At 41.4% G+C, this 17070-nt stretch overlaps 1 protein-coding gene across 2 annotated transcripts; it reads left to right on the plus strand.

The window, feature by feature from the left end:
* The first annotated feature begins 519 nt into the window (after positions 1-519).
* Positions 520-16872, plus strand: CD180 (CD180 molecule). Of its 2 annotated transcripts, XM_047797483.1 has the most exons (3): positions 520-800; positions 10668-10834; positions 15101-16872. In XM_047797483.1, the coding sequence occupies exons 1-3, from the start codon at positions 711-713 to the stop codon at positions 16827-16829; spliced, it is 1986 nt and encodes a 661-aa protein (XP_047653439.1). In that variant the 5' UTR covers positions 520-710; the 3' UTR covers positions 16830-16872. The 2 variants fall into 2 exon arrangements, with proteins under 2 accessions (XP_047653439.1, XP_047653479.1); XM_047797523.1 differs by lacking the exon at positions 10668-10834 and having other exon boundaries at positions 700-800.
* The last annotated feature ends 198 nt before the right edge of the window (positions 16873-17070 follow it).

The following is a 17070-nucleotide window of genomic DNA, read 5'->3' on the forward strand; positions in this document are numbered from 1 at the left end:
CAGCCCAGCTACTCTAAAGTAACCAGAAACGGCCTAAATCACAGGGTCAGAGGGCAGATTTGTCCTCCTGTACCAAGACCAGGGGTGGGTACTATGAATGTGGTCAAAGCAGCCACAGGGGTGCGAGGAGCAGCTTCGCTCCTTTTGGGGATGGCCCTTGTCCCTTCAGCTCGAATTTCCAGCTCCAGCAGGTGCCACTGCAGGGCGCAGTCTTTCTATCTGCCCCCACAGAGTGCTCTGCCTTTCCAGTGTGCCCCAGCACCTCTCCGGTTCCCTCATTAGGTCTAACAAAGCAGCCTTCTCTGTGAGGACAGCCTCCTGCTCCCATGGCTTCTCTGATGTAAAGGGACCAGAAGCTGTTGGAGCTGGCCAAACCCTTGCAGTTCACTTAGAGTCCGTAGGAACCATCAACCCAACAGTCCATGTAACCAGCCCAAGAGTCCCGCACAACTGACACATGTTTGCCAGGAAATGCACTGAGCCATTCTGGAGCTGGGTCCTCAGCTATTTCGGGCAAGAATGAGTACTCTGCAAAAGGGACTTCCTCTTTTTTGAAATACAGAGCCACCAAGCGCAGAGCAGTCAACAGCATTTCTTGCTCCCTGAGCTTCTGTCTGGCTGCCAAATTACTAAGGCCATCCTAGCTCGATTTGATTTTTTTAGCTCCAGCATTAGCTAACCGTACTGAACTTAGTTGCTCGAGTCCTGTGATGGCTTCCCGAGTCAGCTGCTTCCTGTTGGCGGTGCTGTTTTGTGCCAGCTGTAAAGTCATCACCTCCTCAGATCTGATGTGCACTGAGGTGAGTCCAAACTGTTTGTCTTTGTTCAGATTAAACCACCTGGAAATGTTAAGATTCAGCATGCAGTGCTATCTGAGCCTTGGCATTCCAATATTGCTGTCTTTAAGAGGGCAACGAGGGGTGTAGAAGTTTTTCCTTACTGTGAAAAGGGAGCCACGGAACTCAGCCAGGGAGATGATCTCATAGATTCCTAGTAGGCAGAAATGAGATCTGTTCTCCTCCTCAAACCACCTTCCCCACCCCAAATAATCCCGGACAGGACAAAGGATGGCAACAGGGTTCCAGTGCAAAGAGCAGACCGCCAAACCTGCTCCCTAGCCTGTCCAGTGGGCCAGCACATGGCCACGTTACCAAAGAGTCCTTCAGCTTCCTGGCATTCAGGATTGAGATCAGTAAAGACTACCTGTGCCAGGCTTAGAGCATATAAAGATCACTCGGAATGAGTCTGGCTTTCTCCTCAAGTTGGACAGTCCTCCATCTGTTTCACTAACCCACAGGAGTAACATCTGAGAGTAGAGCCAAATTGCACCTTCTGTTTTGGACCATAACAATATTTATCAACCTGTGGGACGTTCCTGGGGAGGGTGGAGAAAGAGAGAAAGGAAAAGGACTCATTCTCTTGCCATCTTCCATCACCTCTCATCCCAGCAGGGGTCCAGCACCAAGGGAAAAAGAGTTGGGACCAGAAGGACCATCTGTCCTGGTGGCTAGGTGGGCTGCTTTCCCAGATTGAGGCTGAATGGTGAAAAAAAGGCTGGGGTAGCGTGATGGAAAAAAGCAGTGCTTTGGAGCCAGAGTCAGGAGAATAAGGGAGAGGGGGGCAAGGACCTGCCAGATAAGAGCAAGAACCAAAGCCAGGACTAGAAGAAGGCCTAGAAGTGGAAAGCAACAGAACCTTGGTAGTGTGGCATCAGGATGGAATTAAGATGCGTACTCAGACCAAGAGGAGGCACAATGCCCAGGGGCAATTGATCGGGCTGCTCTAACAACAAAGTACCAAAGACTAGGTGGCTTCAACAACGGAAACTTATTTATACAATCCTGGAGATCAAGGTGTTTGCAAGGTTGGCAAGGTTGTTAGTAAGGTTGGCTTCTTCTGAGGTCTCTCTCCCAGCTCGTTTATGGCGTTTTCTTCCCCCTGTAACTTTCCGTCTTCTCTCCTTTGTATGCATCTGTGTCCAAATTTACTGTTATTGTAAAGACACCATCCATAATGGATTGGGGCCCACTCTAAATGACCTCATTTTAACTTAATTACCTCTTTGAAGACTCTATCTCTAAATAAAGTCTCATTTTGAGGTACTGCAGTTAAGACTTCAGCATATGAATTCAGGAGTATGGGGGACACAATACAGCCTGCAACAGAAGGGGGCAAGTAAAAGATTTTTATCAGCCCCAGAAGGCTGCATCCTTTACACTCAGGTTGAAAAATCAATTTCAGAGGGTTGTAGGTGATATCTAAGAGGGTAAGAGTGGAAATTCCAGCTCTTCAGTAACCAGGTAGGCTTATGTCATCCACCTCCTGACAACATCCTCAGATGGGAAAATATTACCATTAAATTCCAGCACATTGGGAAGCAATCCATTTTAAACTCATAAGTCTACCAGTTCACCTTTTAAATGATCACATTGCAGCAAATTTCATGCAGCCCATCTGAAACCTGGTGCTGGAGATTTTGAAAAGCCCTGGAAACATTGCACCAGTGTAGCTTCCTAATAATGACTTCAGGTCCCAGAGTCACTAGTTCTTTTTTGCAAAGGGTTCCTACTTTAGCAGAGGTAAGGAGAAAGAGGCAGGAAGAGTACCCAAGTCCTTTTGCTGCTGTTCAGAGGCTTTCCATGCTTTCTAGGGGTAGAAGTGGTGCTGAGCGTCCCAGGACCTCTAGGCCTGGCCTATGTTACAGTGAAAGATTCCCTTTTTTGGATAAGTCAGGTGAGACTCAAACCTTCCTCCCTGCAACCCTCCTTTGAAAGGACTTTGATTTTAAATGCCTTGGGGCCTATTCAATCAATACTGGATCTATATTTTCCTTTACCTCTTCTATCAAGTTTGAGTTCATGATGGCAGGATTCTAAGGCTGTTTGTTGAGCCCTCACTTCTCTATGAATACTGGGGAGGAAACTGGGAGATACAACTTGTTCCTGAAAGTAAGGACCTTCTAGGCTTCAGGCAAGCAGAATCAAGTAGAAGTGGTAGGAGAGGAAGCTTTTGATTGAAGGGTTTGGCCCTTTTTCAGGTGAAAAAAATCACCCCGGTTTATCCACTCCTTCCTCTTGCTTTCCTTTCCTCATTCATTCTTCCCTCTAATTTCAGCAAAATAAATCATATACTGTATATGTGATCATGTGACCACCATGTGCTTATCGGGCCATATCCTGAAAAAAAGGTCTTTGTCTTGCTTGTTTTGACTTCAGTAAACTTTTCATTACAATAAAATAATGTACAGAGAAGCCCACCAATCCTAAGTGTAAAGCACAGTGAGTTCTCACTGAATGAGCAGCACACAGATCAAAAAACACCACCAGCACCTCAGAAGCCCTCTCATGTCTCTTCCTAGTCATTAGCCCCCAAGGGCACCCAATACTCCAATGTCTATCACCCTAGATTGATTTTGCCCCATTTTGAATTTTATATACATAGGATCATGCTGTGTCTCCTCTTTTGTGTCTGGCATTTTCCACTCAGTATCAAACATGTGAGATTTATTGATGATGTTGTGTATAGCCATCATTTGTTCATTTGCATCACTGAATGGTATTCTGTTGTTTTCATTAAACACTATTTGTTTATCCATTCTACTGTTAGTGGCACTCACACTGTTTTCAATTTTGGGGCTATTAGGAATGCTGCTGCTTTTGACATCCTTATCTAGATCTTTACCAAACAAATGAACAAATCTTTATTAGGTGTGTACCAAGTAGTAGATGTATTTGGTCATAGGGTACACATATGCTTAACTTTAGTAGATCCTGACAGTGTTTCAAAGTGTTGGTACCCATCTATTCTCACCAGCAATATATGAATTCTAACTGCCCCACGGCATTACTAACATTTGCTATTTTTTGTTTAATAACATTAGCTAGGATTTCCCATTGGGGCTCAGCAGGTTAAGAACCTGATATAGTATCCGTGAGGACGCAGGTTCAATCCCTGGCCTCGCTCAGTGGATTAAGGATCCAGCATTGCTGCAAGCTGTGGGATAGGCTGCAAATGTGGCTTGGATCCAGTGTTGAGCTGTGGCATAGGCCTAGTTTCAGCTCCAATTCATCCCTAGCCCAGGGAACCTCCATATGCTGCAGGCGTGGCCATTAAAAAAACAAAATAAAATAGAAAGGAACATTAGCTATTCTGATGAATGGGTAGGAATATTCCACCAGGATTTAATTTCTATTTTCCTAATGAATAATTAAATTGAACATATTTTCATATTTTTCCTTGGCCATTTGTGTATTTTGTGTGTGTGTGTGTGTGTCAAGTGCCTTTTCAAGTCTTTTGCCAATTTTCTCTTGGGTTCTCTGTTTTTTTGTAGTTGTTGTTATTATAGTTTTGTAGTAGTTCTTTCTGTATTCTAAAAACAAGTCATTAATCAGATTGCAAATATCTTCTCCTGTTTCGTGGCTTGTCTCTTCATTCTCTTAATAATATTTTTGATGAATAGAAGTTCTTAATTTTAATATAGCTTGATTTATCATTGTTCCTCTATTTTCAGTGTATGTCTGTTCTGAGCTTGCGTACTCCAAGGCCACAAAGATAATGTCCTGTTTTCTTCTGGAAGTTTTATCATTTTGTATTTATTTCTAAGTTTTACATTTAAATTAATAGTCCATCTGGTATTGCTTTTTGCATATAATGTGAGGTAGATGTCAAGATGGATTTTTAATAAAACTCTTTTCAAACCTAAACAAATTCTAAAATATTCTAAAACTACCACAATGAACATCTATAAATACTCCACATAAAATTTTCCTTTTTTTTTTTTGTCTTTTTGTCTTTTGAGGGCCACACCCGCAGCAGATGGAGATTCCCAGGCTAGGGGTCTCATTGGAGCTGAAGCCACCAGCCTACGCCATAGCCACAGCAACACCGGATCCTCAACCCACTGAGCGAGGCCAGGGATCAAACGCAAAATTTCAAGGTTCCTTGTCAGATTCGTTTCCACTGAGCCATGATGAGAACTCCAAATTTTCCATTATTAAATGCTCTGTGTATATGTATAGGAATGTATGTGTTTATCATAAGTAACCAAATTAGACTTATTACCAAGTTTTTGGAGGCTGACAAATAGGCAATGCAGAGCTGGACCTCACTGCTCAGTGATTTGGCTTCTTGTAAAATTTTAGATATATTCTTGAATAATTACTTGGGAGTAGAGGCATGCCTTGTCATTTCACATGGGCTCATTCTTGACTATTTTGTCCCCTTAAAACCAATGTAGGAACAGTTCCTCAAGTCTGGGTATGGGGAGAATGCTTAGTAGACTCTGCTTTAAGAGAACTCCAAGTTCATGGGTAAAGGGCTCTGGATGATGACAATGATGTTTTGGTGATCCAGGGAAATGCTAACTTCTCTTGTGAGTGCTTGACGTACATTAGTCCATTAAACCTCAGAGTCGGCCTGCTGAGAGGGGTTATTATCCTCAATCTACAGATGGGCAAGAAAGGAGGCTCGGAGAACACAGACTGGTGGTTTAGAGCTGGGATTTGAACCTAAGCAGTCTGCTTCAAGATCCACAGAAAATGCACCACGTATAATTGGAATGCCCTTTGCCTGGAGGAGTCAGATTGACAACAAATTTTAGGGCCGTGACCTCTTGGGAGTGTTTTGTTTTATTTTCAAGGAGTAATTGCTAACCTGGATTTGACTCAAATTGCTGTCTCTGGATAGAGGAGTGATTAAATGAGGGAGAGTTTGGGTTCAGTGTCCCAGACTCCTCATGCCTGGGGGAGCTGGCTGCTGCATGTGCCAGGTGCAGAGGAGGCATCCAAACAGGTGGGAATCAGCACTTGCATGAGACTCAAAGAATTTTTTCTTTTTTTCTTTTTTACTTTTTAGGGCCACACCTTTGGCATATGAAAGTTCCCAGGCTGGGGTGGAGTCAGAGCTGCAGCTGCTGGCCTATACCATAGCTCACACCAATGCCAGATCCTTAACCCACTGAGCAAGGCCAGGGATCAAACCCACATGCTCATGGATCCTAGTCAGGTCCGTTAACTGCTGCGCCACGAAGGGAACTCCCAAAGAATTCTAAATGAGAAAATGATCTCAATATTTGTGAGGAGAAAAATTACTGTGGGATGGCAGGGGTTGGCGATACAACAGAAAGAAGCAAAATAAGATCCTGATTGAAAAAATGCTAATGAATACCTGGAGGGAAAAGGGATTGCAGACACAGACAGAGCACTTGGGAGTCCTGCTCTGGGCAAAGAAGCAGCTCTGAGGCGGAGCTGGTGACAATGTGATTGGCCCAGGTCCCTGTGCAAATGCCCATGACTTGGAATAGGGATGGGCCTGCATGGGGCAGTGGTCCTGAATGCCATGTGGCTTTGCCTCCGCCCTGCTGGCTGCATAAATTCACATTCAGAAGGGTCCTGTTTGCCATGGAATGAGCCAAAGCAGAAGAGTGAGAAAGTGACTGGAAATTCACCCCAGACTCAATCTAGTGATGAAGCTTGGGTTTATAGGAAGTGGTCACGTGGGGCTCAGAGAAACCGCAGATGCTGCAAAAGCGACAGTGGGTATCTGCCTGGAAGAGAAACTGAACATGTGGTCCCCAGAGCTGGCCCAGCCCCAGGGCAAAATGGCAGTGGTCACACAACCAGCAACCCTCTTCGACACACTGTCCTTTCCTGCTCCGTTGCATTATCATTCTGCTGTCCGGGAATTCTGTGCTATCGATTCTCAGAACCCACTCTTCCAATGTTTTGCTATGAATCCTGACAGTGAGAAAAATAATCTCACTGATGTCATTCTATGAAAAATGTATAACCTGAATCAAATCACAAGGAAACATACAAACCCCAAACAAGGGACATTTTGCAAACTATAAGCCTGGGATTCTTAAAAAAAAAATGATAATAATCAATGTCATGAGAGACAATAAAAGGCTGGAGAGTCATCTCAGATTAAAGGAGACAAAAGAGATAGAGAAACCAAAAGCAACGACTGTACGGGAGCATGATTATGAAATCCAAGGCGGAGGAACCCAGAACAGTCTCTGAAAGGTGATTGGTTTTCTGATGTTCTTATGAGTTGCAGTTCTTGTCATTTGCCTCTTTGTTTAGGAATCAAGGGCAGAGAGTTCACGGCAGTTTACCTAACTGGAGATGATCAAGTGTTACGACACAGGTCCCAGTGGACTTCTCAGTGATCCTGGGACTTGGTGTGCTCTGGTTCTCAGGCTTTTCCTGAATCGAAACCAAACTACTCCTTTCCATTTGCTGGGTGCTCCCTCAGGCCACCGGCTCAGGAGAGCTCCTGCTTTATTCCAACTTTGGGGATCACACTGATGCAGAAGAGTGCTCAGTAAAGCATGTTAAGGGAGTAATTTGGGTGTCAACAGGCACATATATATTCTGGAGAAGGAGAGAATTGCCAACATCCAGGCTTTTTGCTGTGGGGCCAGAATAGAGTGAGACGAATTGAGGAAAGACTCCTTTCCTCATGTGTATATGGCATCAGTTATGCCCACAGAGACCAGAAAAGAAGAGTGTCTTCTCAAAGCTAGTCTGAACCTCTGCAGTCACACATCTTCTCTCTAGGTTTTCCATGGTCATGGGCACCAAAGAAGGGCCTAGCAGCATGGGTTTCCCCAGCAGTCAGTCCGGTATGTTTTAAGAGCAAAGTGCATTTTGCAGTCACCATGTGGATTGGTGGCAGTGCCTGAAGGACTTGGGACTTATGAAACAAAGAATGCATTACAAGAAAATATAAATATGGCATTTTCATCAGCGACTTTCTTAATCCTGTCACAATACAGAACAAACCCAGTGATTTCCTGTAAATGAGCATACTTACTGTAGCTATAAAAAGTGCCGACTAAGCAGAGGCTGGAGTAAAACAAAAAGCAATTAAAATGGTGACACCTCTGAAATGCCACACTTCAGAGCAAAGGCAGGTATGTGCAGTCTTCTGTTTCCAGCTAAGCAGACCTGTGTGCAGTATGAGGAAAGCTTTGGATTTAGACTTAGATGGAGCTGGACCCGGGCAGTCTCAGTGGGACCTCTAGTGAGGCCACTATGTGGCCAGGAGAAAGCAGGACCTGAAAGGTTGGATGAATTCACACAGAGTCTCAGATGAGCTGAGATGGCCCATGGTTCTGGGATGTCTGTCCTTTTTATGTCACCAAGTATACACTAGGAATCATTTCTTCCTTTCCTAGGAGCCTCCCCATACAAAAGATACCCCATCAGACTGTCGTAACTGCCCCACTATCCTTTATCCCAAGGCATCATCCAGATAAATTACGAGCCCACAATTCTATAGACTTCTCACTCCTCCCCATTTTTGCCTGGTTAGTCCAAGATTTAGAACTTGATTTAGGGCATCTAGCAAGCAGTAAATGGCAGATGTCAGCATACTTGACTCTTCTGGGATCCAGGATGCGGAAGGTTTCTGAATTTATGTGCAGGGCTGAGCCCAAATCCTGGGTCTGGTATCAGCAGCCTGCAGTTCCAGAGATCTAAAATGAGTCATATTTCAAGAGTACAAGGCCTTATAACATAAGGTCTGTGCCATTGGCCAGTTTTTTTTTTAACATTGTATTAAGATAATTTCTAAATATCTACAAAAGCAGTTAGTTACAAGGAACCTTGTATGCATCACTCCACATTCAACAACTACCAACATTTTGTCTACTAATTTCCTCTATTCATTCCTTTTTTTGCAAGAAGCAAAATCCCAAGAATCATGATATTCTGCCTCTAAATACTTCAAACTGTATCTCAAAATAAGAACATTTTTCTTACATAGATGCGAGGTTAATATCATTAACAAAATTCACAATTCTTTAATATTCTCTAAGATCCTGTCCTCATGCAAATTCCCCTAAAAAAATCTTTAAAATATCTTTTCCCAAATGCTTTATTTGAATAAGACTCTAAAGAAAGGCTACTCTATGTAATATGATCCAGCAATACAACTCCTGGGGGTATATCTGCACAAAACTTTAGGAAAAGATACATGCACTCCAATGTTCATTGAAGAACTATTTACAATAGTCCAGCAACAGATGAGTGGATAAAGGAGAAGTGATACATATATACAATGGAATATTACTCAACCATAAAAAAGAAGGAAATAATGCCATTTGCAGCAACATGGATGGACCTAGAGATTATCATACTAAGTGCAGTTATTCAGAGAGAGAAAAACAAGTACCATATGCTATCGCTTACATGAATCTAAAATACAACATAAATGAACTTATTTACAAAACAGAAACAGACTCACAGATGAAGAGAACAGACTTGTGGTTGTCAAGGGAGGTGGAGGGGAGAGGGAGGGATAAACTGGGAGTCTGAGGTTAGCAGATGCAAGCTATTATGTACGGAATGGATAAACAACCAAGTTCAACTTAAAGCACAGAGAACTGTATTCAAGAACTTATAATAAACCATTATGGAAAATAATATGAAAAAAATATATAATGTATAACCGAATCACTTTGCTGTATACCAGAAACTGACACAACATTGTTATCAACTATACTTCAATAAAGAGTAAATTAAAAAAGAAGGGCTCTTCTACTGTTTGTTGGTTATGTAGCTTTTACACCTCTCTTATTTAAAAAAAATTAATTTCTTCAGGGTATAGTTGACCTAGAAAGTTGTGTTAGTTTCAGGTGTACAGCAAAGTAAATCAGTTCTCTCTTTGCCTTTCTCTTTCTCTCTGTCTCTGTCTCTGTCTCTCTCTCTCTCTCTATATATATATATATACTTTTTTTTCCCTCATTCTTTCTCGGGTTGTTTTCCCATATACCTCTCTTTCTCTGAGGGCAGCCTCCTCTCTCATCCCACCCCCTTCCTCTCCACTTCCACTAACATCATTTACATGTTGATAAAAACAAAATCAGTTATTCTACAGGATGCTCCCCCTCCCCTTGCCTTTGGCAGATTGCTACCTTGTGATGCTCTTTATCTGAAATCCTCCATACCACTTGTAGACTGACAGTTATGCCTCAAATCTGGATTGGATTCTAGGTGGTGCCACCTACTTCATATTACGTCACATCACAAAGCACCTAAGACCTGATTGTCTTCTTTTGTGGAAGCTAATCTAGAGTTGATCTGTTTGTTTTGAAGTGAAAGAAAATGTTTTCGTGCATCCAAAATAAAAACTCTAAAACAAATTATGTTCAGAGCAGTCTTGTTTTCATCCCCACTCTTCTATTTTGTTCCTTCCCTTCCCTTAAATACAACCAGTTTGGGGTTTTCCCCCATGGCTTCTTTTTGAAAAGAAGATACATACACATCTTCCTTACACAAAAGGTAGAGTACTATATATTAAATACTACATACCATATACACTCTGTATCTTGCTTTTTTCACCATTCAATAAACCTGCATATCACTCCATATCAGCATCTGGAGATTGTATTTATTCCTTTTTCAACCACACAGAGTTACATCTTGTGAATGTACCATATTTCAACTAGTCCTATATGGTTATTGCCAATGTTTTACTGTTACAAAATACTAAAATGAATAGTGTTATGCACAAGTCATTTTGTGTTGTGTTTTTTACAAGCATTATATTTGCTAAAGATTCCTAGAAGGGGGATTGCTGCTCAAAAGGATAAAACATGTAATGTTGCTAGACAGTCAACCCGATACTGTCTGATGTTAATTTACATTGTTTACTCTCTTCAGAAAGAAGCCAACAGAACATATAACTGTGAAAATTTAGGTCTCAGAGAAATTCCTGACACTCTACCAAATATGACAGAATTTTTGGAATTCGGCTTTAACTTCTTGCCTACAATTCAAAATACAACCTTCAGCAGGCTCATAAATCTTGTCTTTTTGGATCTGACAAGGTATGTATGTGAGGTTTTGTGTGAGTGTGTGTGTGTTTGATGTTATACTTAGATCAAAATGCAGCTTGCATTCAAATTGTTTACAGGACTTTCTTTTGGGCACAAGGACAACCTGCTTATTCTGCATGTTTCCCATGAAATATTTTTATACAGGTAAAATATAATTTAAATAAACACCAATCAGTGGAGAAGGAGGCTTGTTCTCAAATTAGGTTGTGTCAGCAGTACTATTTAGGAAGTTCTAAGGAAGATCAATGACAAAAGTAAAAACAAATCTTTTACTAAATCGGATGCCACATCATACTATATTTTAGCATAGCTGCCTATGAATGGGTGTGACATTTTAAGAAAAGTTTGGAGGAGAAACATATCATTTACTAACCTTTTTTTCCTGAAAATTGGAAAAAGAGGTCATATTTTGTTCTAGAGGCAGAAAGGATTCTAAAGGCTGTACCAGTGCTTGTGAACCAGCAGATAGAAGTATCACAGGAAAATAAGGGATGAGAGTAAGAGAAAAATGCAGCTTGTGTGTTAGGGGGAAAGGGCTCCACATGTGGTTGAGGTCTGTAGCCCTTGCAAGCAGCCCTGTTTCTTTGACTTTGTCCTTCGACTTAAGCTTCTACAGAGCAGAAGAGTAGTCACATCCATAGCACTGCACATTCACATCTGCACAACCACCTCTGGGAGGTAGGCATGGGGAGTATCCTAATCTCACTCATGTTGGATGAGAAAACAGAGGCTCAAGGCAATGTTGTGAGCTTGCTTAAGGTCACACAAGAAAGATACCAAGGCTCTGTTCCCCTAACTCATACTCCACAGTTCCCCAAATGACCACAGGCCACCTCCCCAGCCAATACTCCATTAGATACAACTGAGAGAAAGCCCCGGCCTTTCAGCTCATTCTGCTCCCTACTTACTTTGCCCCAAAGAAATTTACTTTCCCTTCTCCTTTACCATTTCTCATTTTCAGATGAGATGAGTTTCACTATATTTATTTATTTATTTATTAGATATGTATGTGTGTGTATATATATATATATATTTTAGCCATCCCATAGCACATGGATCTCCTAGGCCAGGGATCAGATAGAAGCCACAGTGGTGATCTAAGCCACAGCTGCAGCAACATGGGATCCTTAACCCACTATGCCGGGCGAGGGATGGAACCCATGTTGCAGCATTCTCAAGACATCACCGATCCTGTGGTGCCACAGTGGGAGCTCCTTGACCACATTTTTAAGAAATACTGGGCCAGGATAATTTTGTAGATAGAGGACTCTGTTTCTCTTCCACTATTTTCAAAAAGTGATAAAAATGGGACCTCATACTTTCTAAAACCCTCCTCCTCTGCTCCCCTCCCCACCTTTTGGCCATGAATGAGACACTCTTTTTATTTCTTTCTACAGTTGTTATTTCTTTAGCATTACCAACTTTCTTTTGATTCCCTTTGCTTATTTTCCTTCTTGCTTTTCAGACCTTACTCTGTGGAATCATTTTTCTCTTTCCCAAAGCACCGCTTTAGACTTTGCTTTAGTGAGTGTCTGTCAACAGTCAAATCCCTCAGTTTTCATTTTCTGAAAATATCTTTATTTCACTCTGATTCTTGAAGGATGGCCTTGGCTTCTAGGTGGACAGATGCTTTTTCTCAGCTCTTTGAGGCTATCTTTCCAGTATCCCTTTGCTGCAGTTGGGAGGTCGGCTCTCCGTCGAGTCATTGGGCTCATGTCGGTAATCTGTCTCGTCTTCTCTGAATATTTTCAATAGCTTCTCTTTGTCCTTGGCATTCTGTAACATCACAGTGATGCATGGTGTAGGTTGTCAGGCTCCTTGAATCTGAAATTGGTATCTTTTATCAATCCTAAAATATTCTAGCCATCATCCACTTGAACTTCAGTTTGCCCCTATTTACTCTTGTATCTCCTTTGGATCTCTGACTAGACTTACATGACGTCTTCTCATCTGTCCTATTATTATTATTATTATTATTATTATTATATGATTTTTATTTTTCCATTATATTTGGTTTACAGTGTTCTGACAGTTTTCTACTGTATCATCTGTCCTTTATATATCTTAATATCTCATTTTCCATCTCTGGGTTTTTTGGACTACATTCTAGCTAAGTTTCTCATATTTACTTCTAGTACATCAATAGCCTTTTCAGCTGTGGCTACTCTCCGATATAAACTGTCCAGTGGCTTTCTAATTTCAATTATTAACTTCTTCCATTTCAATAAGTTCCACTGATTTTTCATTTTACAAATATATGAGATCAATTTTTTTTTTCTTTTTTGGCCTCCCCATGGCATATGGAGTTCCTGGGTCAAGAATCAGGTCTGAGCTGCAGTGGCGACCTATACCTCAGCTGTGGCAACACTGGACCCTCTAACCCACTTTGCTGAGCCAAGGATTGAATTTGCGTCCTGGTGCTTCAGAGACGCTGCCAAATCCATTGCACCACAGTGGGGACTCCATGAGATCATTTTAATATTTTTTTGCTTCATCATATTTTGGTTCTTACTATTTCCTTGAAACATATCAAACATATGTTTGACATAAGAATATTTATTATGTTTTGATAATATATAACAGCTATATCATATATTATTGATATATATCATATATATGATATATCCATATATTATCAGATATATCTGATAACTCTGGCATGTGCTTCCTTTTTAAATCTGATTCTGTAGAACTTTTTTTTTTTTTGGCTGACATTGGCTAATATGTTTTCCTTATGCATTTATTGTATTTTTATTTTGAGCTCATTTATCATGTGGAACTTGGTGTAAATCTTTTTTTAAAATGTTTTCCTGTAACTAGATAATACCAATGAATTATTAATATTGTCATATGTGATACTGGCATCATGGCTATGGAAAATAAGCCTATTTTTTGGAGACGCATACTGAAATACGTATGGCTACCTAGGATTTGATTTAAAATAATTCAGGAGAGAGATGAGGGAATACATGAAGCAAAGAAGCATATGTGGCAAAATTGTAAGAATTGTTGCATCTATGTAGCTGGTATATGAAAGTTCATTGTACTATTATTCTCTTTACTTTTCTGTAAACTTGCAAGTTTTCCTTATTAAAAAAAATTAAGTCCATTACTCCAAAAAAGGTTTCTTTTTATTCCTGCCAGCTACCTGGAATCTGGTAGAAATGCCACTCCCATCCTGGAATCTCTCTGAGCTAAATTTTCCACTTGGGTTTCTTTGGGGAGGTCCACAGAGACAGTGTAAATTCAGGCTACAATTCTCACAGGTAGAAGCTTGTGGTTAGGGAATCTCAGAGGAGGCTTTTCTTGTTGTTATTGTTGCTGTTGTTCTACCCAGAGCCAAGGCCAAGACAAATGTATATCCTCAAGGTCTCCCTCTGTGATTTTTCTCTTTTTAAAGTCACCCATTGAAGGATTCCTTGTAGGCCTTGGTAGTTTGCAGCTTTTTGAAAGGACCTCCCATCCTATCCTCCAGCTTTCTCTCCTGCCACTAGTACAAGTGGCTCATTAAAACCCAGGCTCTAGACCATCAGGGATTGACAGATATTGGCAGATATGACAAAGCTAGCTCCCGGGCTCACTTAGTCCAATGGATTCAAGCTTTCTGTTGACAGTGCGTTTCTAAGCAATTCCCTTATTGCCTTCCAGGGCAGCAGTGTGTGTGTGTGTGTGTGTGTGTGTGTGTGTGTGTGTGTGTATTCCAGCATTTTTAAGTGCAACACTAGGAGGGGTGTCTCTGAACCTCGTGTCATATTTCTATGGAGCATTTTCATATATATGATTTGAATCACAATCATTCTATAAAGTAATCATCGTTGCTATACTTTATAGATGAAAAAACAGAGGTTGAGAAAAAGTTGCGAGTTGCCCAGGATGGCACAGATTCACATTTTACATATCATGTTATGTATCATGCCTTATATATGACATGTTTTATATTACTGATAATAGTAAAGAATTGTTTGATTTTGCCTACGATCAGACCACTGAGTGTTCCCTAGGTTCCAAACACAAACCTCTGGAAGTTCAATATAAAATACTTGGAAAAAATTTTAGGTCAGATTGTTCATATCTGAGGCTTGTGATGAATTCAACAGGCCTTCTGTGGGCACCAAAGAAAGTTATTTTATGTTTTACTTTGAATAATAAGGTACACTGTTTTTACCAAATACAAATGATGGCTTTGTTAATACAGGTCACTGTGAATTTTTTTCTTTTCCCTATTTAGTTATTATTAAATACTATTATCTTTTTAAGGTGCCAGATTAACTGGGTGCATGAAGAAACTTTTCAAAACCATCATCAATTGAACACCATTGTGTTAACAGGAAATCCCCTGATATTCATGGCAGAAACATCACTTAACGGACCCAAGTCACTGAAGCATCTTTTCTTAACCCAAACAGGAATATCCCATCTTGAGTTTATCCCAGTGCACAATCTGGAAAATTTGGAAAGTTTGCATCTTGGCAGCAACCATATTTCTTCTATTAATCTTCCAGAAAACTTCCCAACACAGAATCTTAAATTTCTGGATTTTCAGAATAATGCTATACACTACATCTCTAGTAAAGCCATAAATGCTCTGGAACAGGCCACCGACCTAAGCCTTAATTTCAATGGCAATGACATTCAAGGCATTGAGCCTGGGGCTTTCAATTTGAAAACCTTTCAAAGTTTGAACTTTGGAGGGACCTCCAATTTAGCTGTTGTATTAAAAGGTCTACAGAACTCTACTGTTCAGTCTCTTTGGCTGGGGACATTTGAGGACACTGATGACCAAGACCTCACTTTAGCCACATTTGAGGGCCTTTGTAAAATGTCGGTTGAGAGCATCAACCTACAGAAGCACCATTTCCATGGCTTCTCATCTTCCATGTTTCGGTGCTTCACTGGACTCCAGGAGTTGGATCTGACAGCAACTCACTTGCATGAATTACCCTCTGGGATTGAGGGTATGAACTCTCTCAAGAAATTAGTTCTCAATGCAAATAGTTTTGCCCACTTGTGTCAAATCAGTGCGGCCAGTTTCCCATCCCTTACGGATCTCTATATCAAAGGTAACATGAAGAAACTTGACCTTGGTGCCAGGTGTTTGGAAAAACTAGAACATCTTCGGAAACTTGATTTAAGCCACAGTGATATCGAGGCTTCTGACTGTTGTGATCTGCAACTCAAAAACCTGTCCCACTTGCAATACTTAAACCTAAGTTACAACGAGCCCTTTGGTCTCCAGGATCAGGCATTCAAAGAATGTCCTCGGCTAGAACTCTTGGATTTGGCATTTACCCACCTGCATGTTAAGGCTCCACAAAGTCCTTTCCAAAACCTCCATTTCCTGCAGGTTCTGAATCTCTCCCACTGCCTCCTTGACACCAGCAATCAGCACCTTCTAGCAGGCCTCCCGGATCTCCGGCATCTGAATTTACACAGAAATCACTTTCAAGATGGGAGCATCTCAAAGACCAACCTACTTCAGGCTGTGGGCAGCTTGGAGATTCTGATTTTATCCTCCTGTGACCTCCTCTCCATAGACCAGCAAGCATTCCACAACCTTGGGAAAATGAGGCACATAGACCTAAGCCACAACAGCCTGACAGGTGACAGCATCAATGCTCTTAGCCATCTGAAGGGGCTCTCTGTCAACGTGGCTGCCAATAACATTCGCATCATCCCCCTCCATCTCCTCCCTACCTTGTCTCAGCAGAGCACCATTAACTTAAGTTACAATCCCCTGGACTGCACTTGCTCGAATATTCATTTCCTAACATGGTACAAAGAAAACCTGCACAAACTTGAGGGCTCGGAGGAGACCACGTGTGCAAACCCCCCATGGTTAAGGGGAGTTAAGCTGTCTGATGTCGAACTGTCCTGCGGGATGACAGCTGTGGGCATTTTCTTTCTTATAGTATTTGTATTCCTGCTCATCATCCTGCTCATTTGTTCAGTGAAGTTTCTTCTTAGGTGGAAATACCAGCACATTTAGTGCTGAAGGTTTCTAGAGATGGCAAATAAATATGTTGAGCAAATTGCCTTCAGTAAAGGAACCGTTTGTTGTCAGTTAACAACCAGACTTTTCAGATTGGTTCCTGGAGCTGGGCAGGAATTCACTGTGCTTTTCTGAGGCCCAGAACTAATGAACCTCCCGGGAAGGTAAACAGAGCAGGGCCAGAGGCCAGATGCAGCTGAGAGAGACACAGAGCCATTTCCTCACACCGAAGGTGGGT

This window comes from Phacochoerus africanus, chromosome 1, assembly GCF_016906955.1.
Source record: "Phacochoerus africanus isolate WHEZ1 chromosome 1, ROS_Pafr_v1, whole genome shotgun sequence".
Classification (NCBI taxonomy): Eukaryota; Metazoa; Chordata; class Mammalia; order Artiodactyla; family Suidae; genus Phacochoerus; species Phacochoerus africanus.